The sequence below is a fragment of the Mobula birostris genome, chromosome 28, assembly GCF_030028105.1.
Source record: "Mobula birostris isolate sMobBir1 chromosome 28, sMobBir1.hap1, whole genome shotgun sequence".
Lineage (NCBI taxonomy): Eukaryota > Metazoa > Chordata > Chondrichthyes > Myliobatiformes > Myliobatidae > Mobula > Mobula birostris.
The window spans coordinates 40,911,793-40,939,413 of NC_092397.1; the positions used below are offsets into that span (position 1 = coordinate 40,911,793).

Genomic DNA, 27,621 nt, shown 5'->3' on the forward strand with positions numbered 1-27,621 from the left:
TCAACTTGACCCCCTCATAAAATCATATCAACTCTGCCATATCCACACGGTAGTATAGTGGTTAACATAACTTTTAACAGTACCAGTGACCCAGGTTTGATTCCCACCGCACGGTAGTGTAGTGGTGAACACAACTTTTTACAGTACCAGTGACCCGGGTTCAATTCCCATCGCTGCCTGTAAGGAGTGTGTCTGTTCTCCCCATGACTGCGTGGGTATCCTCCCAGTGCTCCTGTTTCCTCCCACAGTCCAAAGACATGTCTAAGATCTAATAGAAAGATTGAAGAGATCAGGGAAGAAAAAAAGAGGAAATGAAAAACTGTAGATTTTTACATTTGTTTGAAAGAGTTGAAGTTCGCGACGTGCCGGTTAGTAGATCATTTTGTTGTTGTAAATTGTCCTGAAATTAGTCTAGGATTGAATCAGGGGGTTGCTGGACGGCTTGGCTTGAAGGGCCAGAATAACTAAATAAACAAAGATCCATTGTGCCTGTTACACCACTTTCAGTCACGAACTTCAGCACTTTGATGCAGATGTCAAAACCTATAGTTTATCATTTCCTCTTTTTTCCTGATCTCTTCGATCTTCCTACTGGATCTTTGGAATTAGGGAAGATCACCAGTAATGCACCTGATGTCACCTCAGACATGCCTTCAAAAAATCTTTGGTCCATAAGCTAAACACAAGAGATGCTGGGAATCCAGTGTGTTACATAACCAGCAACAATGAATATCAATCTAGTCAGGTTATATAAAAACAACCAAACATTTATTAAACACGGATAAACAATAAAAAAAAACAAACAAAAACCTTAACTGGACCCTACACGGCCATTCAACAAATCGCCACTCAGTACTGGTTCTTAAGGCGATAAATGAGAAAACAGTTCTTAAAGTGGTAAAGTCAAATACAGTTCTTAAAATGATAAATTCGAAAGTTCAACAGATTTATACATTCAATTGGGAGAGACTTCTCTGGAGAAGGATTTCTTCATAGACATGACTTTCCTGCTGGTTCTCTCCAAAAGGATTCACGATGAAGAAAATAAATGGCTTAAAACAACTGACCTTTCTTCTGACAAGCAAATCCTGCATGAACTACCTTTCTCTTTTGGTAGGAGTTATCTTCGATGCAGGTCGCTACTTCTTCAACGTAGACTCAATAAGGTCGATCCTTTGTTAAACTGCCGAACGATACCAACTCCTCTTAATCCTTCAGGTCCTGTACTTCGATAAAGTCTTCACTCTCCAATACTACTGAAAAGGTACATCAACAAATCTGGCAGAAATGGGCAAGCTGCCAGTCCAGCACTGTTGTACCTTACAATAGAACGTAAAACTCCATTTTAAAAATGAAACTGCGTCATAAAACAAATACGCAACAGAACGGAAACTCTGACTAACGTTCTAGCTGGAAAACTAACTGCGTCACCAGGGGTCTTCCCTTTTATACCCGTGGTGAATATGTCATCACGTGACCTCACATCAGCGGGAAAATTACATCAGGTGACCTCCAAAAGACCATTACATCATTCTCACAAGAAAGTCACAAGATCTCCTTGAGGTATGTAACAAGTGCAACACACACAAAACTCAGCAGGTCAGACAGCACTATGGATGTTCCCTGCTGAGTCCTGGGTCTTCTCTGCAGATGGTGTCCAAGTTCCTCCATCATTTTGTGTTTGTTGTTCAAGATTTCCAGCATCCACAGAATCTCCACTCGATACCCCAGCCATTTCCCTGTTCTGCTTTTTAATTGATCCTACTTTTTATTTATATTTTTATTTTATTTAGAGATACAGCCCTTCCAGCTCAATGAGTCTAATAATAAAAATCACCTTAGCCTAATCATGGGACAATTTACAATGACCAATTAACCTACGAACCCGTACATCTTCAGACTGTGGGAGGAAACCACAGCACCTGGAGAAAACCCATACAGTCATGGAGAGAACGCACAAACTCCTTACAGACCACTGTTCCCCCTAAGCTACGTGGGTGTGCAGCCACGCAGTAACTGAAATGCTCCCATGCACGTAGCCTTCATTGCCACGCAGCTGGAATTGGGCTCAGCTAGAAAATGCTTACGAAATGTGAAAGATTTTCTTTGTGGTACCATATTTCATTACACCCTTCAATTCATCAATAAAATTAAAAGTATGTCATTTTTCAATTTTCATTCTAAATATTCACAGTATTCGAAATTTAAAGTGCTGTGCAGTTTTCAGGCCAGGTAAAAATTTCCTGCCCAAAGCAATGGTTGGTCTGCACTGCTGCAAAATAAAAAGTTCGAGAGGCTTTTGCTACAGGCGGAACTGAACTCTGAAGTCCAACCCACAAGCTGCAACACTATGCTACTGTGACACCCATAGCCCAAGTTCTTTGTCTCCTGATTGACCCACACTGTCGTGATGTTGAAAGCACCTTACCTCGTAGTCCCGAACCATTCTCATCCCTCTGCCACCGCCTCCGTAAGCAGCTTTGAACATGATCGGGTAGTCATATGTGTCGGCAAACTCCTGGGCTTCGGTCAGAGATGTTATAGGCGCTGAGGATCCTGGTACAACTGGAACACCTAGAAAGGAAAACGAGAGTGCTGTAATTTCTATTGTTTCCATTTTGTATATTAGCTATGAAGATGTAAAGCAGATAACTTCACCAATAAATTCTTCTCGGGCTTCCAGCTGGGTACAGGTATTGATTTTAACCAGCGTTTCAATGACAAACTCTGCCACCTGCATCAGGGCTGACTTGGGCCAACACTGGAAAGAGCTTTGCCAACAGAGCAGCACGAAGCATCGTGGGAACCTGGACAAAACCCCCAGAGCAGGATGGTGGAGGCAGATTCTCTCACCACATTTCACAAGTAGCTATCACAAAGCACAGCAGGCTGCGGATCGGGGAAAATTTGATAGAAAGGGTGAGCATTTGGTGGTTGGCTTGGGCCAAAGGGCCTGCATCTGCACTCTGTGAATTTACAGTTTAATACCATTGAAATTAACTCCAGGTATCTCCCACAGCCCATCAGGGTTGACACTACCAAAGCCCACTTTGAAATATCAACAAATATATTTTTTAATAGTAACACTAACTAAATCTCGAACATTTTATTTGGAGAGACACCACCCAATTACACCCGTGACTAATTAACTAACTAACCTGTACATCATTAGAATGTGCAAACGTACAATGTACAAACACGTGACGGACAGTGGTGGATTTGTACCGGGGCCACTGGCGCAGTAGTAGCTTTACACTAACCATACCGCCTTGACTAAACATCCTGCATGAAGTCGGAATCAGCGACCTCGATAAAATGAATGGTGCCTGCCCTGACCCAGAACGGAGAAGGAGCCCCAGCTGGACTGAGAATCTGTTGTTAGTGCTCTGGCGCTGGGTTTGGTTGGGAGTTCAGTAGGTCAAATGTGTCAGCAGTCTGACACAGACAGTCATCTACAGCTAACAGCCAGCGCCACTTGCTCATTCTGCCCATCACATCAAGAACTGTAAACATAGAGGGAGGGAGCCACACATGACTGAAATGAGCTCTCTTGACCCAACCCATAGACATTTCTCCTTATCCGTCCATCACCTCTTTCTGATGCGCCCCCCTTCCCCTACTCCCATGGTCCACTCTCCTCTCCTATCAGATTCCTTCTTCTTCAGCCCTTTACCTCTTCCACCAATCACCTCCCAGCTTCTCACTATATCCCCCTCCTTCTCCCCCACCCCCCACCTTTCCCCTCACTTGGTCTCACCTATCACTTGCCAACTTGCACTCCTTCCTCCTCCCCCCACCTTCTTATACTGGCTGCTTCCCCGCTCCTATCTAGCCCAGAAGAAGGGTTGAAATGTCAACTCTTTATTCCCTTCCTTAGCTGCTGCCCGACCTGCTGAGTTCCTCTGGCATTTTGTGTGTGTTAGCCCCGCACTGATCCTGATGCACATCTGCTTTGCTCCCATCTGCCGATTTGGCAGGTATCCCACCGCTCGTCCTGTCCAAGTTTCTGACTGGATGCGTTTTAAAGGCTGGAATTTGAGCAGTCTACCACCTCCTCTCAGGATGGGGATATGTCTCTCCCACAGATGGTGTAAAGCACTAATTCTCTCCACTATCCTACAGGTCACCCTTGGGGAAGGTGTAGCAGCCCCCCACTCCGCCCGATCAGGGTGACGTGAAGCCGTGGCTCGTTCGAGCAGCCGGTGCAGGTCACAAGTCCTGGTTATGTGACCACTGTCAATAACCTGGGGCACATTCCGTCAGACCATTGGGACTCAACACCGTCTTTTCCTTCACATATTAGCACCGATCTCACTATCCTCGGAAAGTACATACTCAGGACCTTGCCCACGTCTTCGGGCCCGAAGCACATCTTCCTCCTCTACCCTTGAGTGGTCCTCCCCTCTTCCTCATTACATATGACTCGGATGGCGAAGGTGCAGACACACCCAGCCCTGAGACACCAGGCAAGGTCATTTGATTCCAAACAATTGGTTTACTGACCATTACAGAATGTCTCTCTGGTGCTTCCCGCTCCCTCTCCTTTCCCTTCCCCTTTTCCCAACCATGATTCCCCTCTCCCTGCCCCCTTCTCACTCTCAGTCCACAATAGAGACCCAGATCAGAATCAGGTTTATCATCACTCACACGTCATGAAATTTGTGTTTTTTTTTGTGACAGCAGTACAGTGCAATACGTAAAATTACTACAGTACATTGCAAAAGACTCAGGCACCGCTATATATGTATATATGTATGTCTCTGTGTGTGCGTGGGGGTGTGTGTGTGTGTGTGTGTGTGTGTGTGTGTGTGTGTGTGTGTGTGTGTGTGTGTGTGTGTGTGTGTGTTTATATATATATATATATACACATATATGCCTGAGACTTCTGCACAGTACTGTATGCATGGAGTGCCTTGAGATTTTCTTTAATTCTACTTGCCAAGAACTGGTTAATGTCCCTCCTGACTCTGCTGTTTTCCTCCTTCAGGTTTGTGATTCCTGAAGGGCTCAGTTCGATGTTAGCTCCCGAAACCTTCCATGTTGTCTTCTTCTGCTTCATGACGAAATTGGCAACCTCCTTCGTCATTCCAGGGTCCCTTACCTTGCCATCCTTGTCCCTCTTCCTCACTGGAACATACCTGCCCTGTACTCAAGACAGTTAATCTTGAACACCCTCTACATGTCAGGTGTGGACTTGACGAAAAGCGTTTCCTTGTTCCTGCACAATACTTACATAATTTACCTTCTCTTGCAATATAATACTCCCCATGTCATGTCAAAGCTCAACTGCATTCATGGCTACCTTAAAGCCCAGTTAGTTGTGCTCGGTATTCCCTCAATGCTCCCCCACTGAAAGATCAGTCACCTGGCCAGGCCAATTTTCCAAAGCACTGGCCATATTTCCAGTTTGACAATGCATATACTGCTTTCAGAAACTCTCTTTCTACCCCATCAAACTCTCTTGCACGGAGAAAGTCCCAGTCCATACGTGGAAAGTTGAAGTCACCCTGACAAAATCCTGTTAATTTTGAACATTTCCCAAATCAGCCATCACATTTGTTCCTCAACGTGCCAGTGGCAGAAGGAGGACAAGTCGTGACAAAGGTCCTCGGCCTGAAACGTCGACTCTTTATCTGTCCCAAAAGATGCTCAGTTCCTCCAGCATGCTGTGGACGTTAATCAGTATTTTTCAAAGTTTTGTACCTCACTGCTTCTGCAAAAACAAATTTCACAACATATGTCCGAGATAATAAACCTGACTGAGTGCATATCTTGGCTACAAACAGTTTAGCATGGACTACATAGGCCATTGGACCAGTCTCTGTTTGGGAGACCTCCGTGACTCTCTGTCTCTGTACTGTACAGCTCTGTGATTCTCTGTCTCTGTACCGTACGGCTCTGTGATTCTCTGTCTCTGTTCTGTACAGCTCTGTGACTCTCTGTCTCTGTACCGTACGGCTTTGTGACTCTCTGTCTCTGTACCGTACGGCTCTGTGACTCTCTGTCTCTGTACCATACGGCTCTGTGACTCTCTGTCTCTGTTCTGTACGGCTCTGTGATTCTCTGTCTCTGTTCTGTACGGCTCTGTGATTCTCTGTCTCTGTACCGTACGGCTCTGTGACTCTCTGTCTCTGTTCTGTACGGCTCTGTGACTCTCTGTCTCTGTTCTGTACGGCTCTGTGACTCTCTGTCTCTGTACTGTACGGCTCTGTGACTGTCTCTGTACTGTACAGCTCTGTGACTGTCTCTGTACTGTGCAGCTCTGTGACTCTCTGTCTCTGTACTGTACGGCTCTGTGACTCTCTGTCTCTGTTCTGTACAGCTCTGTGACTCTCTGTCTCTGTACTGTACGGCTCTGTGACTCTCTGTCTCTCTACCGTAGAGCTCTGTGACTCTCTGTCTCTGTACTGTACGGCTCTGTGACTCTCTGTCTCTGTACTGTAGAGCTCTGTGATTCTCTGTCTGTACTGTAAAGCTCTGTGACTCTCTGTCTCTGTACTGTACGGCTCTGTGACTCTCTGTCTCTGTACTGTACGGCTCTGTGACTCTCTGTCTCTCTACCGTAGAGCTCTGTGACTCTCTGTCTCTGTACTGTACGGCTCTGTGAGTCTGTGTCTCTGTGACTGTACTAAAATGCTTCCTGACCTTCGACTGAAAACTGAAGCTGAACCCTTTCTTCTCAATGAACAGGAGCAACGGTGGCTCAGTAAACTGTGGTGATGTCCCTCCCAATACCAGAGCTGATCCTGTTCGATGACTGCACTGATGCCCACAGCTGGTAAAGCCAGAAACGAGGTCAATAACGAAGCGGCAGCCAGGGGAAGCGGAAGGAACGGAGATGAATACCGGCTTCAATGGCAATGGCACGAGCCTCCACTTTGTCGCCCATTTTCCGCACCACCTCGGGGGAAGGCCCAATGAAACGCACTCCAGCGTCCACGCAGGCCTGAGCAAAGTCCGCCCTCTCCGACAGGAAACCGTAGCCCGGGTGAATCGCGTCCACTTCGTTTTCCTGAAGCAATCAGCATTAATGGGCACGTGAGATATCTCAACACGTAATGAAGCACTATTTCTTAATGCACTAAAGAACCCCAGACCCTTGTGTAAGCTCCAACATTCTCCCTCTTGTTCCTTTTCTCCCCCTTCCTCCTTCCTTCCTTCTCTCTCTCTCTCTCTCCCTCTTGTTCCTTTCTCCCCCTTCCTTCCCTCTCCCCCTCTCCCCCTCTCCCATGTGCTTCTTTCTTTCTCACGGTAACAGGCCATTTCAGCTGGCGAACATCTACCACCCAATTACATTGATGTGATCCATTCACCTACTAACACGCACGTCTTTAGACGGGGGAGGAGACCTGCGCACCCAGGGGAAACCGCAAGTTCATGGAGAGAGGCAGAGACTCGCTGGCAGTGGTAGGAATCGCTGGCGCTCTACAACATTGTGCTACCCACTTTGCTACTGTGGCACCTTCTGCCCCAGGTATACCAGGTGACTGAGCCCCACAGCCCTGCTGAATCAACGGCTCTCATACTCGCTGACTTCAGGGTGAAGAAATCTCTCCGCGTCTCTGTGCTGACTGGTCTAACCCTGACTCGGAAACAGTGGCCCTCGTCGCAGACACAGCGGACCAAGTTCACAGTTACGTGGGGGAGGTACGACTAACCTCTTTCAGGGGCTTCACAGTGATGACTCACAACACTAAAGAGGCAGGTCTTACATTCCCAGTCTCCACCTCCCTGCCCCTGAGACCCTCCCGGTCACCTCTCGCCTTCAGTGTATACCCTAACAACACATCTGCTTCGTAGCCACGTCCCACATCACTCTCCCCTTGCCCTCATCACGGCGCAACCAGTACCCACTTCGCACATCAGACCAGGGACAGCGGTTAGCATGACCCTGCTACAGCTCGTGGCATCAGAGTTCTGAGTTCAGTTCCGGCGTCATCGGTAAGGCATATCCTCCCCGTGAAACGCGCGCATTTTCCCCGGGGTCTCCAGTCTCCTCCCACAGTTCAAATATGTACTGGGTAGGTTAACCGGTCATTGTAAATTGTCCCGTGATTAGGTTGGGGTTAATTGGGGATGACCAGGGTGGCTGGGGCGGTACGTCTCAAAGGGGCAACTCCACATTGTATTCCATAAGAGATAGAAGCAGAATGAGGCCATTCAGCCCATCAAGTCTGCTCCACCATTCCATCATGGCTGATTATTTATCCTACTCAACCCCATTCTCCTGCCTTCTCCATGTAACCTCTGACATCTTGATTATTCAACAACCTTTAAATTTCCCCAATGACTGGCCTTCATAGCCACCTGTGGCAACGAATTCCAAAGGTTCCTCCTCATCTCTGTTCTGAAGGAAAATCCTTTTATATTGAGGCTAGGCCCTTGGTCCTAGACTCCTTTACTATATGAAACATCCTCTCCATCTCCACTCTATCTGTGTCCTCTGGTCCTAGACTCCCCTACTACAGGAAACATCCTCTCCACATCCACTCTATCTGTGCCCTCTGGTCCTAGACTCCCCCACTATAGGAAACATCCTCTCCACATCCACTCTATCTGTGCCCTCTGGTCCTAGACTCCCCCACTATAGGAAACATCCTCTCCACATCCACTCTATCTGTGCCCTCTGGTCCTAGACTCCCCCACTATAGGAAACATCCTCTCCACATCCACTCTATCTGTGCCCTCTGGTCCTAGACTCCCCCACTATAGGAAACATCCTCTCCACATCCACTCTATCTGTGCCCTCTGGTCCTAGACTCCCCCACTATAGGAAACATCCTCTCCACATCCACTCTATCTGTGTCCTCTCGTCCTAGACTCCCCCACTATAGGAAACATCCTCTCCACATCCACTCTATCTGTGTCCTCTGGTCCTAGACTCCCCCACTACAGGAAACATCCTCTCCACATCCACTCTATCTGTGCCCTCTGGTCCTAGACTCCCCCACTATAGGAAACATCCTCTCCACATCCACTCTATCTGTGCCCTCTGGTCCTAGACTCCCCCACTATAGGAAACATCCTCTCCACATCCACTCTATTTTAGCCTTTCAATGTTTTATATGTTGTAAGGAGCTCCAGCCCCGAATCCTCTAAACTCCAGTGAGTACAGGCCCAGAGTCATCAAACATTCCTCATACGTTAACCCTTTCATTCCTGGGATAATTCTCATGAATCTCCTCTACACCCTCTCCAATGCCACCACGTCTTTCCTTAGATACGGCAGCCACACCTCCAGCCTTTCTTTCTTCCTGTCTCACACCACACACGAGCCTCTAGGCCGGGGCTCCCAACATTTTTAGTGCCATGGACCCCTACATTAACTGAGGTGCCCATGGACCCCAGGTTAGGAAGTCCTGCTGTAGGCACCTCTCTGCCCTGGCCTCCCATCTCCTGACCACACTGTTGCCCTCACAACATCTTCCTGTGCACCTCTAAACCACAGAGCTCCAAGACCTCCTGCATCCCCCTCCCCATACGACATCCCGGCCTACCCAACCTTCTCCCATCCTGATTACCCATCTCCACACCCCACCCCACCCCACCCTTACCCTCCAGCCTTCCTCTCTCCTGAAAGTGCAGGAAGACATGGCCCAACTCTCCTTCCTGCTGGCTACCAAGAGAGAACTGAAAAGCAGGCAGACTGGAATGAAGTCCTGCTCTCCTTCACCATGCCACCTTCACAGTTTGTACCGGACACACCCAGACCCGTTGGTGCAGGAACGGACAATCCGCAGACGCATAATGACAGGGAAGTTAATTTCCCATTCTTGTCGTTATGATTCCTTTGAGTTCCTGGAGATCTTAGGGCTCTCTGCATGAATACTGATACTTCCATCCATCCCTGGAGGTCCAGACACAGTTGGCAATGCCAACATTAATTCTCCATCCCTAATTGTCTCTAGGTTAAGGAGGCAGATAAGAAACAACCAGCCTGTTGGGACTGGAGTCACATGTGGGTCAGAGCTGGTAGGGGTCATGGGATTGGGGTCACATGAGGGTCACGTAGTTCCTTTCTGTAAGGACATCAGTTGTTGTTATTCCCTGAATCAACAATCCAGTCGTTCCATGGTCAAGGTTAAAGGACCAAATGGTCTTTCTGGATGACGAGGTACAGGGTGGAAATAGGTCTCTACCAAAGGAGGTGTAAAGCGCTCCTTTCCTCCGCTAGCCTGCAGGTCACCCTTGGGTAAGGTGTAGCATCTGCTTAGCCCCCGATCAGGATGACGTGAAGCCATGGGAGCAGGTGGTGGATGGTCGTATGAGCAGCCGGTGCAGATCACAAGTCCTGGTTATGTGACCACTGACACCAGGCAGACAATCTCTGACGAGTATTGATAATGGCTGGGGTCACCCGTCCTGTAAAGACACTGCCCAGAAGAAGGCAATGGCAAACCTCTTCTGTAGAAAAATTTGTCAAGAACAATCATGGTCATGGGTAGACCATGATCGCCCACGTCATAACGACACGGCACATAACAAGTAACTGAAACATCTTTCATTTCAATACATCCTCTCACTCAAAGTCAGCAAGACCAAGGAGCTGATTATTAACTTCAGCAGAAGGAAACCGGAGGTCTATCAGCCAGTCCTCATTCGAGGATCAGAGGTGGAGAGAGTCAGCAACTTTAAATTTCTTAGTGATCTGCTCTGGGCCCAGCAGGTAAGTGCAATTACACAGAAAGCACAGCGGCACCTCTATTTTCTTAGGAGTTTGCGAAGATTTGGTGTGACTTCTAGAACTTTGACAAACCTCTGTAGATGTGTAGTGGAGAGTATATTGACTGGCTGCATCACAGCCTGGTATGGAAACACCAAGGCCCTCGAATGGAAAATCCTACAAAAAGTAGTGGAGACAGCCCAGTCCATCACAGGTAAAGCCCTCCCCACCACTGAGCACATCTACACAAAACGTTTTCACAGGAAAGCAACATCCATCATCAGGAACCCCACCACCCAGGACATGCTCTCCTCTCACTGCTGCCATCAGGAAGATGGTACAGGAGCCTCAGGACTTACACCGCCAGGTTCAGGAACAGTTATTCCCCCTCAACCATGAGGCTCCTGAACCAGTGAGGATAACCTCAACTCTGAACTGATTCCATCGGGAAGGAGGTACAGGAGCCTCAGGACTCACACCGCCAGGTTCAGGAACAGTTATTCCCCCTCAACCATGAGGCTCCTGAACCAGTGAGGATAACCTCAACTCTGAACTGATTCCATCGGGAAGGAGGTACAGGAGCCTCAGGTCCCACACCACCAGGTTCAGGAACAGTTATTACCCTCAACCATCAGGCTCCTGAACCAGTGAGGATAACCTCAACTCTGAACTGATTCCATCGGGAAGGAGGTACAGGAGCCTCAGGTCCCACACCACCAGGTTCAGGAACAGTTATTACCCCTCAACCATCAGGCTCTTGAAACAAAGGGGATAACTTCACTCAACTTCACTTGCCCCATCATTGAACTGTTCCCACAACCTGTGGACACATTTTCAAGGACTCTTCATCTCATGTTTACTATATTCATTGCTTATTTATTTATTATTATTATTATTATTTTATTTTTGTATTTGCACAGTTTGTTGCCTTCTGCACTCGGGTTGAAGGCCCAAGTTCTTTCATTGATTCTGTTGTGGTTATTATCCCATGGATTTATTTGTAAAGAAAATGAATCTCAAGGTGGCATAAATGTACGTTGGTAAGACCATAATGCTATAAGATATAGGAACAGAATTAGGCCAATCCTGGGATCATTTTCGTAAACATCCTTTGAACCCTCTTCAGTGTCATCAGACCCTTTCTAAGACAAGGGGCTCAACACTGCTCACAATGTTCCAAGTGAGGCCTCACCAGTGCTTTACAAAGTCTCAACATTACACCATTGCTAATAAAATTGACCTTGAACTTTGAACATCCAAGGCATGACCAGAGTGAGTCGAAACCATCGGGAGGTGAAGACGCTACTTACCTTGGCCACCTTAATGATGTCTGGGATGTGCAAGTAGGCTTGAACAGGGGGCAGTCCTTTCCCAATCAGGTAGGCCTCGTCGGCCTTCTGCCGATGCATCTGCCCGGTGTCCTGCTCAGAGTAGACCGCCACGGTCCGGATACCTAGCTCAGTGCAAGCTCGGAAGACCCTGATGGCAATCTCACCTATTCACAGTGAAGAAAAAGAAGCAGGCTGTTATATGCCATTTAATCATGTCACACCACACGTCCAACCCGCCTCATCAGAGAGGACACACATATATCTAGAGTGCCTGAGACTTTTGCACAGTACTGTATTTGTCAACATGGAGCAGAGAGTGAGTTTGTGAATCTGACGGGAGCAAAGCATGTTGGGAATGGTGAGGGTGGAGTGCCATGGGAGGGGTGTGGGACAGGAGTGCCAGGGGTGGGTACAGACACACCCAGCCCTGAGACACCAGGCAAGGCCATTTGACTCCAAACAATTGGTTTACTGATCATTACAGAATGTCTCTCTGATGCTTCCCGCTCCCTCCCCTCTCCCTTCCCCTTTTACCAATCATGATTCCCCTCTCCCTGCCCCCTTCCCACTCTCAGTCCACAAGAGAGACCCAGATCAGAATCAGGTTTATCATCACTCACAAATGTCATGAAATTTGCTTTTTTTCACAGCAGCAGTACAGTGTAATACATAAAATTACTATGGTACTGTGCTAATGTCTTAGGCACCCTAGATTATATATATATATGTGTGTGTGTGTGTGTGTGTGCGCGCCTAAGACCTTTGCACTGTTCTGTACTGCATTTGTGGTAATACTATTTAGCGAGTTACATGTACTGTGTTGTGCACCTTGGCTGAGAGGAATGACGTTCCGTTTGGCATCGATAGGGTTTAATAACAATAATCTTGAACTTGAGCAATTACCCCCGAGTTTAGGGATAGCTTGAAGCCTTGGAGATTGAGGAATGACTCTATACTGTGAACACAGTCTCTCCCCTGGCAAGGGAATGAAAATCTGAAGGGGATAGAGATTTAAAATGGGTATGAAGGGCAACTTGTTCACACAGAGGGCAGTGCATATGTGCCTTGAGCTGCCATAGAAGTTGCTGAGGCAGGTAAAATAACAAGTGTGACGAGAATACACATAGATGTTAGCTGTCCTGTGAGATCAGCAGTTGGTCTGCCACCTGTCCTCAGGGGAAGGAGAGATAAGGAACAATGAAGCAGCATCTGGAGATGTGTAATGAAGGGACAGGAGAGAGAGCTGTCTGGATCGGCTCCCCCTTTGAACCCTGAACTGTTTGAAGTGATGGACAGGCGATCTGGAGATGCGTAATGAAGGGACAGGAGGGAGAGCTGTCTGGAGCGGCTCCCCCTTTGAACCCTGAACTGTTTGAAGTGATGGACAGGCGATACCCCAGCAGGGGGATAAAAAGGGGCAGGTTCGCTAAGGCAGGACACACACGACACTCGAGGTAACGAGACCCTGGAAGCGGTGCACCTCCCACAAGTCGGTGGGAAGCTGTTGGACAGCTGATCGGAGGATCAGCCTTAAACGCACAGGGTGGAAAGGTACGATCAGCGGGAACCCGGTGTGTGTCCACCCTCGCTTGGGTGCCGGGTTCACTGCAGAGGATCGACCGCATCTGGAGGAGGGGTCACAGTCGGTGACCTCAGGTGACATCACAAAGGACCCGTCCGGAAGCTGCTTGTGAGCAATATCGCCGGTCTGTGAGTGGAAGCCGTTTCTGAATGATCAGTCGTTCCCGTTCTCTCTCTCTCTCTCCCCCCCCACGTTGTCCATCACCATGGCAACGATTACTGCGAACTGAACTAAATTGGACTGAACTTTGTGTCACTTTGAAACTGGTCATTTACCCCTAGACAACGATAGAGCTTGATTGATGCTGTTATCTTAATTCTGTGCACATGTGTGTTTATCATTGCTGAACTGTTGCATTTATTATCCTTTCGATTACTGTGTTGCTTGTTTCTTTAATAAAACTTTCTTAGTTCTAGTAATCCAGACTCCAACTGAGTGATCCATTTCTGCTGGTTTGGCAACCCAGTTACGGGGTACGTAATACAAGCTTTTAAAGACAGTTGGAAAAGCGCATGGACAGGAAGAGTTTACAGGAATAGAGGGAAAATGCAAGCAAATAGGATTCGTTTACATGGACATCTTGTTTGGCATGTATGACTCGACAGCACAGAAAGAAGCCCTTCGGCTCATCTGGACCACGCTTAACCATTACTTTGCCTAATCCTCCCGGGAGGGGGGAGAAGATGGTGGCGCGACGGCAGTGTGCACGGCCTCTCCGGTGGTGATGTCTGTAATCTGTCAAGTAGGGGACCGTGCACAATTCTGATTTGATGGAGACAGATGTGAGAGTGCGGAGGAACATTTGGAAAACTTCTGAAATGCCCGCTTCGCTGCATCACACTACTGTGTGGTAACCAGAATCTCCGGAGCTGAAGGCCTCGAAATCCTCGGCTTTGCTTGTTTCAGCGGCTGGGAAGAGGTCGAAGGCGCTCGGCAGAGGATGGCGTTCGGGAGGCTATATCGGAGAGGCTGCTCGGAAGCTCGGAGTTTTCGGACGGATGGACTCAGTGTCGGCTGTGGTCGGCTGCTTCCAAGGTATCGGCAAGTTGACGGTGCCTGGAGGTTTATGGCAGGGAGTTTCTCCCTTTTGCCGCCTGCTATCGAGACCTCGGGAGTCGATCAACTTGGGGACTTTTGAGACTTCATTTTATGTGCCCATGGTTTGTTCTTCATCAAATTATGGTAGTGCTTTGCACTGCTGTAACTATATGTTATAATTATCTGGTTCTGTCAGTGTTAGTCTTTGGTCTGTCCTGTTTTCTGTGATGTCACTCTGGAGAAACATTGTATCATTTCTTAATGCATGTATGCATTTCTAAATGACAATAAAAGAGGACTGAGTGTTCTCATAATCTAATCTAGTCCCATTGATCTGCAGCTGAACCATAATTCTCTTTGTCCCTCCCATCCGTGCACAGTGGTGCTCGAGAGTTTGTGAACTCTGTAGAATTTTCCCCATGTTTGCACAAATATGACTTAAATTTGATCAGATCTTCACACAAGTTCTAAAAGTAGACAAAGAAAACCCAATTAAATAACATTGAAAACATTATACTCGTTCATTTTTATTGAGGAAAATTATTACATGACTTTGTTGGAAAAAGTATGTGAACCTCTGGGGTTCTACAAAAGCTATTTGGAGTCAGGTTTTCCAGTCAATGGAGATTGGAAGTGTGGGTTGTAGAGGTGCCCTGCCCTATAAAAGTGTCACCGAAAGTCCGGTTGCTGACAGAGCCTGCTCCTCTCAAGAAAGACCTGCTTATGTGCACCATGCCTCAATCAGAATGATTTTTATTTGTAATATGCATACTATGAATAATTAGAATGAAAATTGACAAATCACATACTTTTGATTTTATTTATTGATTGAAATGTGTAATGAAATAAAGGACAACAAAGAAAATCTCAGCCTTTGTAAACCTCTCTCATCTGTCTTTATTAATTTCACATCCAGATAGAAGATTCCTCTTAATCGTCATTAGATCATCCAAATGTTTCATTTCTAGCCTGTTTCTGAATTTACCTTTGATTGAATTCATAAGACTGAATCCACGTTTGCAGTCAGTACTAGAAGCTTGAAATATTCCAGCGATGCTAACAAGAGCTCTGCAAATTCTTCGATTCTAAGCACGTAGTTTAACACGCCAGTGAACGACCTAATAGAACCAGATTTCTCTTTCTCAGAAATGAAAAATTTGAAATTACAGTATGGCTGAGAAGTTTCTGAGTCTACACCTTCATCATATATAAAAGGAAATTCCATCTGACCAACAACAAAGGTTACGTGCGTGGAAGCGTTTCAGTTACTGCGCGGCCGAGCACCCGCGCAGATTAGCAGGAACAGTGCTCTGGACCAGAGTGCAAAATACATGCACAAGACACATACAGTATAACAAAAAGACAGAAGAAAAATACAAAATCCCTAATTCCATGAAAGCTGCCACAGTCTGCAGACGAACATCTTGTCTTCTGCCAAGTGAACACTGGGGGCAGCACCGATCCCAACATGTATGCCACGCTAAACCAGGTCAAGCGCTCCAGTGGAGCACACCGACTCTGACACCTCTCACCTGTGCAGTCACAAACAGACAACACCACGGCTTGAGGCCTAGTCCCCTCCACAACCAAGGCCACGCAGCTCCCTCGCCGTCCGCCAAATCAAGTCAGAGAATCGGACTTGCAGCACTCCACATTAACAACGTCCAACAGGGTGTCGTGGTCACAAGAAAAGTGACCAAGATAAACCCATGAAGGAAGAGATTCACTCACTTGTTATACCTAATTGATAACTACCGATCACTATGTAACGTTTCCAGCTCCCTAACCCTACAATTGATTTTAAGGTTATGTACCTAAGCATCGAATGCCCATACCTGCGAAAATATACTTTACTGATGTTAGTGAATTCTTCAATTTTCTCCAACGCTTTAATTGCAATCAGTGGCCACTTTATTGGATACAGAAGAGGAACCCAGTGAGGCTTCTGCTGCTGTAGCCTATCCACTTCAATATTCGACACATTGTGCATTCAGAAAGCTCCAGTGCACACCACTGTTGTAACGTGTGGTTATTTGAGTTACTGCCAGCTTGAACCAGCCTGGCCATTCTCCTCTGACCTCTCTCATTAACAAGGCGTGTTCACCCACAGAACTGCCACTCACTGGATGGTTTTTTTGTTTTTCTCACCATTCTCTGAAAACTCTAGAGACTGTTGTGTGTGATGAAAATTCCTGGAGATCAGCAGTTTCTGAGATACTCAAACCACCCCGTCTGGCACCAACAATCATTCCACGGTCAAAGTCACTTAGATCACATTTCTTTCCCCCATTCTGATGTTTGATCTGAACAACAACTGAACCTTTTGACCGTGTCTGCATGCTTTTATGCATTGAGTTGCTGCCTCGTGATTGGGGGATTAGATATTTGTATTAACAAGCTGGTGTACAGGTGTACCCAATAAAGTGGCCACTGGGTGTACTTCTGTACAAAACGGTTGAGGGAGAATTGGAATTTAAGTGATGGGCGCAAGAGGACTGTGAGACAGAGTTCTTTATATGGAGAATGGCAGTGAGGTTGGCAGAGTGGGTACAGCCACTGCCTCCCAGCCTGATAAGGCCCGGGTTCGATCCCCAACTCTGGCACTCACTGCGTGGAGTTTGCTCATTCTCCCTGTCACCATGTGGGCCTCCCCAGATGCTCCAGGGGAAGGTGGATTAATCGGATGGAGTTGATGAGAATGTTGGGGACAGAACCTGTAGGGATATAGCAAATTAAGTGGGTTCTGAGAGAATTACTGTGGGACCTAGCATGGACTGGACAGGCTGAACGGCCTCCTGCGGCATCGCTGTGTATCTAAGGAAACAGATTGAGTGTCGGTTGCAGGTTTACAGCAGAAGATGGGCCTCCAAGTCGACCGCCTCATTCCAGGGAGGGCATGGGTCTGTCCTTACCTCTATTGGCTACCATCACTTTCTTGATGGGCTTGTAGTCCACATTGTGATTGCTCTGAAGGGCAGCACTGAGTACGGTGATCCGTTTGACCCTCAGGAGGCTGCAGCCCCCTTTGATAAATCGTAGCTGAAGCATCTGTAATCAAAGACAGACAATGCATCAAATATTGTACATGCAACTCTTGTAATCCAAACCGCGAGGAATTGCAACCCGGTTAGTCTCACTGCAAATGTTTACCGATTGCAAAGTAAACCAGTTTTTCCCCTCTGCTATCAGCTCTCAGAATGGTCCATGAACCCATGGACACTGCTTCACGAATTTGCACTCTTTATTCACTGTTTTATCTGTTTCCTTTTGTGCACTTTCCTTATTTTTTACTGCCCACAAAACAACAACAACAAATTCCACTACAGCACACACAAAGTACTGGAGGAACTCAGTAGGCCAGGCAGCACCGATGAAAATCAATCAACAATCGATGTTTCAGGCTGAGACCCTCCTTCAGGACTGGACAGGAAGGGGGAAGATGACAGAATAGGAAGGTGGTTGAGGGGAAGGTCAACAGCTCAAAGGTGGTGGGTGAAGCCACATGGGTGGGAAGGGTCAAGAGCTGGGGGAGACAGAAGGTGGACCACAGGAGAAAGGGAAGAAGGAGGGACACAAGCGGAAGGCGAGAAGAGGTAAGAGGCCAACTAGAAAAGGAAAGAGGAAAGGAAAAAATCAACTGTTTACAACAAGGAGGAATGCATATTTACACCATCACGTTGGAGGAAGAGAGATAGAATGTAAAGAGTCCCTCTTCTACGTTCCACGGGGGAGGCCATTGACCCACAAGTGGGAAGGGGAGTGGGAAGTGGAATTAAAATGTTTGGCCACTGGGAAATCCGGCATCTAGCGGAAGCAGTGGAGATGCACAACGAAGTATGTCCAAAGTCCCTGAATTTAGGATGGGAGAAGGCCACATCAGGCACTTGGGACATAAGAAGGGACCTCAGAGATTTACAGGTGGAGTGCTGCCTCACTTGGAAGGATTGTTTGGAGATCTGAATCTTTGGAGAAATGAAATGAATGGTCAGGTTTACGATTTCTGTCACTTACAGGGAAAGATACCAGGAGTGAGATAAGTGTGTTTGAAGAGTGTGGACTGTACACACTGTGGTGTTTGAAGAGTGTGGACTGTACACACTGTGGAGTTTGGGGAGTGCGGACTGTACACACTGTGGTGTTTGGGGAGTGTGGACTGTAGACACTGTGCTGTCTGGGGTGTGTGGACTGTAGACACTGTGGTGTTTGAGGAGTGTGGACTGTACACACTGTGGTGTCTGGAGAGTGTGGACAGTACACACTGTGGTGTTTGGGGAGTGTGGACTGTAGACTGTGGTGTTTGGGGAGTGTGGACTGTAGACACTGAGATGTTTGGGGAGTGTGGACTGTACACACTGTGGTGTTTGGGGAGTGTGGACTGTAGACACTGTGCTGTCTGGGGTGTGTGGACTGTAGACACTGTGGTGTTTGAGGAGTGTGGACTGTACACACTGTGGTGTCTGGAGAGTGTGGACAGTACACACTGTGGTGTTTGGGGAGTGTGGACTGTAGACTGTGGTGTTTGGGGAGTGTGGACTGTAGACACTGAGATGTTTGGGGAGTGTGGACTGTACACACTGTGGTGTTTGAAGAGTGTGGACTATACTCACTGTCGTGTTTGGTGAGTGTGGACTTTACACACTGTGGTGTTTGGGGAGTGTGGACTTTAGACACTGTGGTGTCTGGGATGTGTGGACTGTACATACTGTGCTGTCTGGGGTGTGTGAACTGTACACACTGTGATGTTTGAAGAGTGTGGACTGTACACACTGTGGTGTTTGGGGATTGTGGACTGTACACACTGTGGTGTCCTGGGAGTGTGAACTGTAGACACTGTGGTGTCTGGGATGTGTGGACTATAGACACTGTGGTGTCTGGGATGTTTGGACTGTACACACTGTGGTGTTTGGGGTGTGTGGACTGTACACACTGTGGTGTCTGGGGAGTGTGGACTGTAGACACTGTGGTGTTTGGGGAGTGTGGACAGTACACACTGTGGTGTTTGGGGAGTGTGGACTGTAGACTGTGGTGTTTGGGGAGTTTGGACTGTAGACACTGTGGTGTCTGGGGTGTGTGAACTGTGGACTGTGGTGTCTGGGGTGTGTGGACTTTGGACACTGTGGTGTTTGGGGAGTGTGGACTATACAGACTGTGGTGTTTGGGGAGTGTGGACTGTACACACTGTGGTGTTTGGGGAGTGTGGACTGTACACACTGTGGTGTTTGGGGAGTGTGGACTGTACACACTGCGATGTTAGGGGAGTGTGGACTGTACACACTGTCGTGTTTGGTGAGTGTGGACTGTAAACACTGTGGTGTTTGGGGAGTGTGGACTGTACACACTGTGCTGTCTGGCATGTGTGGACTGTGGCCACTGTGGTGTTTGGGGAGTGTGGACTGTAAACACTGTGGTGTTTGGGGAGTGTGGACTGTACACACTGCGATGTTAGGGGAGTGTGGACTGTACACACTGTCGTGTTTGGTGAGTGTGGACTTTACACACTGTGGTGTTTGGGGAGTGTGGACTTTAGACACTGTGGTGTCTGGGATGTGTGGACTGTACATACTGTGCTGTCTGGGGTGTGTGAACTGTACACACTGTGATGTTTGAAGAGTGTGGACTGTACACACTGTGGTGTTTGGGGATTGTGGACTGTACACACTGTGGTGTCCTGGGAGTGTGGACTGTACACACTGTGGTGTTTGGGGAGTGTGGACAGTATACACTGTGGTGTTTGGGGAGTGTGGACCGTACACACTGTGGTGTTTGGGGAGTGTGGACTGTACACACTGTGGTGTTTGGGGAGTGTGGACTATACAGACTGTGGTGTTTGGGGGCGTGTGGACTGAACACACTGTGGTGTTTGGGGAGTGTGGACTGTGGACACTGGTGTTTGGGGAGTGTGGACTGTAGACACTATGGTGTCTGGGGAGTGTGGACTGTAGACACTGTGGTGTCTGGGGTGTGTGAACTGTGGACTGTGGTGTCTGGGGTGTGTGGACTTTGGACACTGTGGTGTTTGGGGAGTGTGGACTATACAGACTGTGGTGTTTGGGGAGTGTGGACTGTACACACTGTGGCGTTTGGGGAGTGTGGACTGTACACACTGTGATGTTTGGGGAGTGTGGAGTGTACACACTGTGGTGTCTGGGGAGTGTGGACTGTACACACTGTGGTGTTTGGGGGAGTGTGGACTGTAGACACTGCGGTGTTTGGGGAGTGTGGACTGTACACACTGCGGTGTTTGGGGAGTGTGGACTGTACACACTCTGGTGTTTGGGGTGTCTTGACCGTGGACACTGTGGTGTTTGGGGAGTGTGGACTGTACACACTGTGCTCTCTGGGGTGTGTGGACTGTAAACACTGCGGTGTTCGGGGAGTGTGAACTGTAGACACTGTGGTGTTTGGGGAGTGTGGACTGTACACACTGTGGTGTTTGGGGAGTGTGGACTGTAGACACTGTGGTGTCTGGGGTGTGTGGACTGTGGACACTGTGGTGTCTTAGGAGTGTGGACTGTACACACTGTGCTGTTTGGGGAGTGTGGACTGTACACACTGTGATGTTTGGGGAGTGTGGACTGTACACACTGTGCTGTTTGGGGAGTGTGGACTGTACACACTGTGATGTTTGGGGAGTGTGGACTGTACACACTGTGGTGTTTGGGGAGTGTGGACTGTACACACTGTGGTGTTTGGGGAGTGTGGACTGTAGACACTGTGGTGTTTGGGGAGTGTGGACTATACACACTGTGGTGTCTGGGTAGTGTGGACTGTACACACTGTGATGTTTGGGGAGGGTGGACTGTACACACTGTGATGTTAGGGGAGTGTGGACTGTACACACTGTGGTGTCTGGGGAGTGGGGAGTGTGGACTGTAGACACTGTGATGTTTGGGGAGTGTGGACTGTACACACTGTGGTGTCTGGGTAGTGTGGACTGTACACACTATGATGTTTGGGGAGTGTGGACTGTACACACTGTGATGTTAGGGGAGTGTGGACTGTAGACACTGTGGTGTTTGGGGAGTGTGGACTGTACACACTGTGGTGTCTGGGGAGTGGGGAGTGTGGACTGTAGACACTGTGGTGTTTGGGGAGTGTGGACTGTACACACTGTGGTGTTTGGGGAGTGTGGACAGTACACACTGTGGTGTCTGGGGAGTGTGGACTGTACACACTGTGATGTTTGGGGAGTGTGGACTGTAAACACTGTGGTGTTTGGGGAGTGTGGAGTGTAAACACTGTGGTGTCCTGGGAGTGTGTACTGTACACACTGTCGTGTCCTGGGAGTATGGACTGTACAAACTGTGATGTCTGGGGAGTGTGGACTGTACACACTGTTGTGTTTGGGGAGTGTGGAGTGTAGACACTGTGGTGTCCTGGGAGTGTGGACTGTACACACTGTTGTGTTTGGGGAGTGTGGAGTGTAGACACTGTGGTGTCCTGGGAGTGTGGACTGTACACACTGTGGTGTTTGGACTGTGCACTCCGTATCTCTGAATGTGTGAATTCCATCTTTTCACAGAAACCCCCTGACTGCACTGCATTGCAGATGACATCACGCTGTAGGTCTGAAAGCCAAGTTTGATCAGTCAGAGTCTAGGAAGCAGAAGCAGATAAGGGCTCTGTTAGCATTGCATTGCGACGGCTGAACTTCCAAAGTACACGTGCTCTATCCGGTTGAGGTACAAGTGTGTGAAAAGTTCATCTTCTTGTTCACACGTAACCAATCGCCTTTTGTTGTCCAACCATGCAGACCCCATCACTAATCAAACTGAACAGTGCCATTATTTATTCCGTAGGGAAAGGAAATACGGCCTGACCAACTAGAATTTGCATACTGTCAGTGAAACACAGAAAATATGACAGCGTCCGGCCCAAAATCGCAAGAAACAACGGAGTTTTGGTCACAGTTCAGCACATCACAAAATCATGAAATCAGCCTGCACTTGCCACCGCCAGGGAAGGGCAGCCAATGTCACCTCAATCCCCCTCCCACACCAAGCACTGCCTCGTCAACCCCTTTCTCACTGGGCCGCGGGTGCAAAAGCCAAACTCTATCCCACTGTTATCAGGTTCTTCAACGAGTCTCTTGTACGATAATCTACCATGTGGTGGCCCTCGCGCCTCACTGTCTGACTGAAAAGCATTTTGTAACACTAACTCTCCATTCAGCTTCCAGTAATTGTTTTGCCTTGTTCAACCTCAATGTACTGACATGAAGAAATGACCTGGCTGGACTGCATACAAAACAAGCTCCATACATTTGTCCATAGTAAGCCTGTTACCAACGTGCCGGCTGTCTGGATCAACCACTACTCTGAGTGGGGAATTTTCACACGGCCTAAAATCTGCATGGCTCTTTAACTGTCCTTTTGGAGTATGCGTACTCTGAACACTTAGAAAGAAATCCGAAAAATCTCATACAGTTTTTTAATTCGAGGGTACAATGAAATATAGTACAACAAAGACATTTGTTTCACAAACTTAAGACCATAAGACACAGAAACAGAATTAGGCCATTTGGCCCATTGAGTCTGCTCCTTATGTCTGATCCTTCTTTGCCCTCCTCAGCCCCTCTCCCTGGCTTTCTCCCTGTAACCTTTGGTGATATGGCCAAACAATCTCTGTCTTAATTACACCCAATGACCTGGCGTCCACAGTTGCCTGTGGTAACAAATTCCACAAATTCACCACCCTCTGGCTGAAGAAATTTCTCCACATTTCTGTTTTAAATGGACACCCCTCTGTCCTGAGGCTGTGCCCTCCTCTTGTCCAAGACTCCCCCACCATGGGTAACATCTACTCTATCTAGGCCTTTCAACATTCGAAAAGTTTCAATCACATCCCGCTCATCCTTCTAAGTTCCAGTGAGTACAAGCCCAGACACATCAAATGTTCCTCATACGATAACCCTCCCATTCCCAGAATCATCCTTGTGAACCTCTTCTGAACCATCTCCAACGCCAGCACAACTTTTCTTAGATTTGGGATCCAAAACTGTTCACAATACTCAAAGTGAGGCCTCACCAGTGCCTCATAAAGCCCCAGCATCACATACCTGCTCTTGCATTCTAGACCTCTTGAAATGAATGCCAACATGGCATTTGCCTTCCTCACCACCGACTCAACCTGCAAGTTAACCTTTAGGGTGCTCTGCACAAGGACTCCCAAGTCCCTTCGCATCTCAGATTTTTGGATTTTCTCTTCGTTTAGAAATTAGACTGCAGATTTACTACTTCTACCAAAGTGCATGACCGTGCCTTTTCCAACATTGTATTTCATTTGCCACTTTCTTCCCCATTCTCCTAATCTGTCTGAGTCCTTCTGCATCCTACCTGTTCCTCAACACTACCTGTCCCACCAATCTTCGTATCATCTGCAAACTTGGCAACAAAGCCATCTAAATCATTGATATACAACATAGAAAGAAGCGGTGCAGACACCGACCCCTGAGGAACACTGGCAGCCAACCAGAAAATGTATGCAGCAAAATACAGGGAAATCCTGGAGGAATGCCTGATGCAGTCTGCAAGAGAACTACATCTTGGGAGATTTGTTTTCCAGCAAGACAATGGCCCCAAGCATAAAGCCAAAGCCACACTAGAATGGCTTAAAAACAACAAAGTTAATGTCCTGCAGTGGCCAAGTTAGAGTCCAGACCTCAATCCAATTGAGAATTTCTGGCTGGACTTGAAAAGGGCTGTTCACTCACGACCCCCATGCAATCTGACAGACGAAGGGGGGAAAATTGCTGTATCCAGATGTGCAAAGCGATAGAGACCTATCCACACAGACTCAAGGAGGTAATTGCTGCCAAAGGTGAATCTTCTCAATACTGGCTTGAAGGGGGTGAGTAATTATGCAATCAATTATTTTGTGTTTTATACTTAGATCACTTTGTCGGGATCTGTTTTCACTTTGGCACAGAAAAGTCTTTTCCTGTCGATCAGCGTAAAAAAAGCTGAATTAAATCCACTGTCATTCAATGTTGTAAAAGAATAAAACATGGAAACTTCCTGAGGGGTGGGGTGGAATACCGTTTATGGGCAATCCTATAAAACAAACTTTTTATAGGCCATCAAATTCCAATCCATGAATACCACCTCAAAACAGAGGAAGATGTAAAGGAAGTGTGTGTGCGCGTGTGCATGTGACTGGGAAAGAGAGTGTACGTGTGAGACAGAGAAACAGAGTGTGTGTGAGAGATTGAGAGTGAATGTGCGAGTGTGTGTGTATGTGAGAGAGTGAGTGTGCAACTGTGAGACAGTGAGAGTGAGTGTGCGAGTGTGTGTGTGAGAGATAGTGAGGTAGGTGCGTGTATGTGTATGTGTTGATATCTCACTATTTTCTTATTGCTTTATCTTTCCATGACCATGATTGTTCTTAGCAATTTTTTCTACAGAAGTGGTTTGCCATCGCCTTCTTCTGGGCAGTGTCTTTACAAGACGGGTGACCCCAACCATTATCAATACTCTTCAGAGATTCGTTCGTAAGGCCAGTGATGTTGTGGGGATGGAACTGGACTCTCTGACGGTGGTGTCTGAAAAGAGGATGCTGTCCAGGTTGCATGCCATCTTGGTCAATGTCTCCCATCCACTACATAATGTACGGGTGGGCACAGAAGTACATTCAGCCAGAGACTCATTCCACCGAGATGCAGCACAGAGCGTCATAGGAAGTGATTCCTGCCAGTGGCCATCAAACTTTACAACTCCTCCCTTGGAGGGTCAGACACCCTGAGCCAATAGGCTGGTCCTGGACTTATTTCATAATTTACTGGTATATTTTACATATTGCTATTTAACTATTTATGGTTCTATTACTACTTATTATTTATGGAGCAACTGTAACCCCGGGATTAATAAAGTATGACTATGACTGAGATTGTCTGCCTGGCATCAGTGGTCACATAACCAGGACTTGTGATCTACACCGGCTGTTCATACAACCCTGATCGGGGGTGGTGGGGGGGGGGGGGTAAGCAGGGAGACCTGCAGGGTAGTGAAGGGAAGGGAAAGAGCACCTTTAGTGGAGACCTAGCTCCACCCCACCACCCAACTGTATATTTCTTACTACAATTTATTACAACTAATATATTTTTTTGAATTACATATTACTGCCGTCACTAAACAACACATTTCTTGACATACTGTGTAAAAGTCTTAGGCGCCCTCAATTTTTATATGTTTTCAGACAGTATGGCCTCCACAGAGCCCAGATCTCAACATTATCGAGGCTGTCTGGGATTTCCTGGAGAGAGAGAAGCAAACGAGACAGCCAAAGAGGGGACGGGGAAGGGAGGGGTGTGAGAGGGTGTGAGAGAGGGGGTGTGAGGGGGTGTGAGGGGTTGTGGGAGGGGTTGTGGGAGAGGGGTGCGAGAGGGAGAGCGAGAGGGAGAGCGAGAGGGGGAGCGAGAAGGGGAGCGAGAAGGGGAGCGGGAGGGGGTGCAAGAGGGGGTGCGAGAGGGGAGTGAGGGGGGAGCGAGAGGGGAGCGAGAGGGGGAGCGAGAGGGGAATGAGAGGGGAGCGAGGGGGGTGCGAGAGGGGAGCGAGAGGGGGTGCGAGAGGGGAGCGAGAGGTGAACGAGAGGTGAACGAGAGGGGGTGTGAGAGGAGTGAGAGGGGAGCGAGAGGGGGTGTGAGAGGGGGAGCGAGAGGGGGAGCGAGAGGGGAATGAGAGGGGAATGAGAGGGGAGCGAGAGGGGAGCGAGAGGGGGTGCGAGAGGGGAGCGAGAGGTGAACGAGAGGGGGTGTGAGAGGAGTGAGAGGGGATTGAGAGGGGAGCGAGGGGGGTGTGAGAGGGGGTGTGAGAGGGGGAGCGAGAGGGGGTGCGAGAGGGGGTGCGAGAGGGGAGCGAGAGGGGGTGTGAGAGGAGCGAGAGGGGAGCGAGAGGGGGTGTGAGGGGGGAGCGAGAGGGGAGCGAGGGGGGTGCGAGAGGGGAGCGAGGGGGGTGTGAGAGGGTAGCGAGAGGGGGTGTGAGAGGAGCGAGAGGGGAGCGAGAGGGCAGCGAGAGGGGGTGTGAGGTGAGCGAGAGGGGAGCGATAGGGGGTGTGAGAGGTGAGCGAGAGGTGAGCGAGAGGGGGTGTGAGAGGAGCAAGAGGGGAGCGAGAGGGGGTGTGAGAGGGCAGCGAGAGGGAGTGGGAGAAGGGGTGTGAGAGGAGTGAGAGGGGTGTGAGGAGGGGTGTGTGAGAGGGGGTGTGAGAGGGGGTGTGAGAGGAGCGAGAGGGGAGTGAGAGGAGCAAGAAGGGAGCAAGAGGGGTGCGAGAGGGGGTGCGAGAGGGCAGTGAGAGGGGGTGTGAGAGGAGTGAGAAGGGAGCGAGAGGTGAGCGAGAGGGGGTGTGAGGGGAGCGAGAGGGGATGTGAGAGGGCAGCGAGAGAGGGTGTGAGAGGGCAGCGAGAGAGGGTGTGAGAGGGCAGCGAGAGGGAGTGGGAGAAGGGGTGCGAGAGGGCAGCGAGAGGGGGTGTGAGAGGGGGTGTGAGGAGGGGTGTGTGAGAGGGGGTGTGAGAGGAGCGAGAGGGGAGCGAGAGGGGGTGTGAGAGGGGAGTGAGAGGGGGTGCGAGAGGGCAGCGAGAGGGGGTGTGAGAGGGGAGTGAGAGGGGGTGCGAGAGGGGAACGAGAGGTGAACGAGAGGGGGTGTGAGAGGAGTGAGAGGGGAGCGAGAGGGGGTGCGAGAGGGGGTGCGAGAGGGGGTGTGAGAGGGGAGTGAGAGGGGAGTGAGAGGGGGTGCGAGAGGGGAACGAGAGGTGAACGAGAGGGGGTGTGAGAGGAGTGAGAGGGGAGCGAGAGGGGGTGCGAGAGGGGGAGCGAGAGGGGGTGCGAGAGGGGGTGCGAGAGGGGGTGCGAGAGGGGGTGCGAGAGGGGGTGCGAGAGGGGAGCGAGAGGGGGTGCGAGAGGGGAGCGAGAGGGGAGCGAGAGGTGAACGAGAGGGGGTGTGAGAGGAGCGAGAGGGGAGCGAGAGGGGGTGTGAGAGGGGGTGTGGGGGGGAGCGAGAGGGGAGCGAGGGGGGTG

At 48.8% G+C, this 27,621-nt stretch overlaps 1 protein-coding gene across 1 annotated transcript in view; it reads right to left on the reverse strand.

The window, feature by feature from the left end:
* The window catches only part of LOC140188982 (pyruvate carboxylase, mitochondrial-like), a 1,128,593-nt gene that overhangs the window by 1,014,419 nt on the left and 86,553 nt on the right, over positions 1–27,621 (reverse strand). Inside the window, 4 exon segments of the mRNA XM_072245643.1 lie at positions 2,429–2,574; positions 6,847–7,012; positions 11,974–12,158; positions 17,527–17,662. Coding sequence (XP_072101744.1) covers positions 2,429–2,574; positions 6,847–7,012; positions 11,974–12,158; positions 17,527–17,662 — 633 coding nt within the window.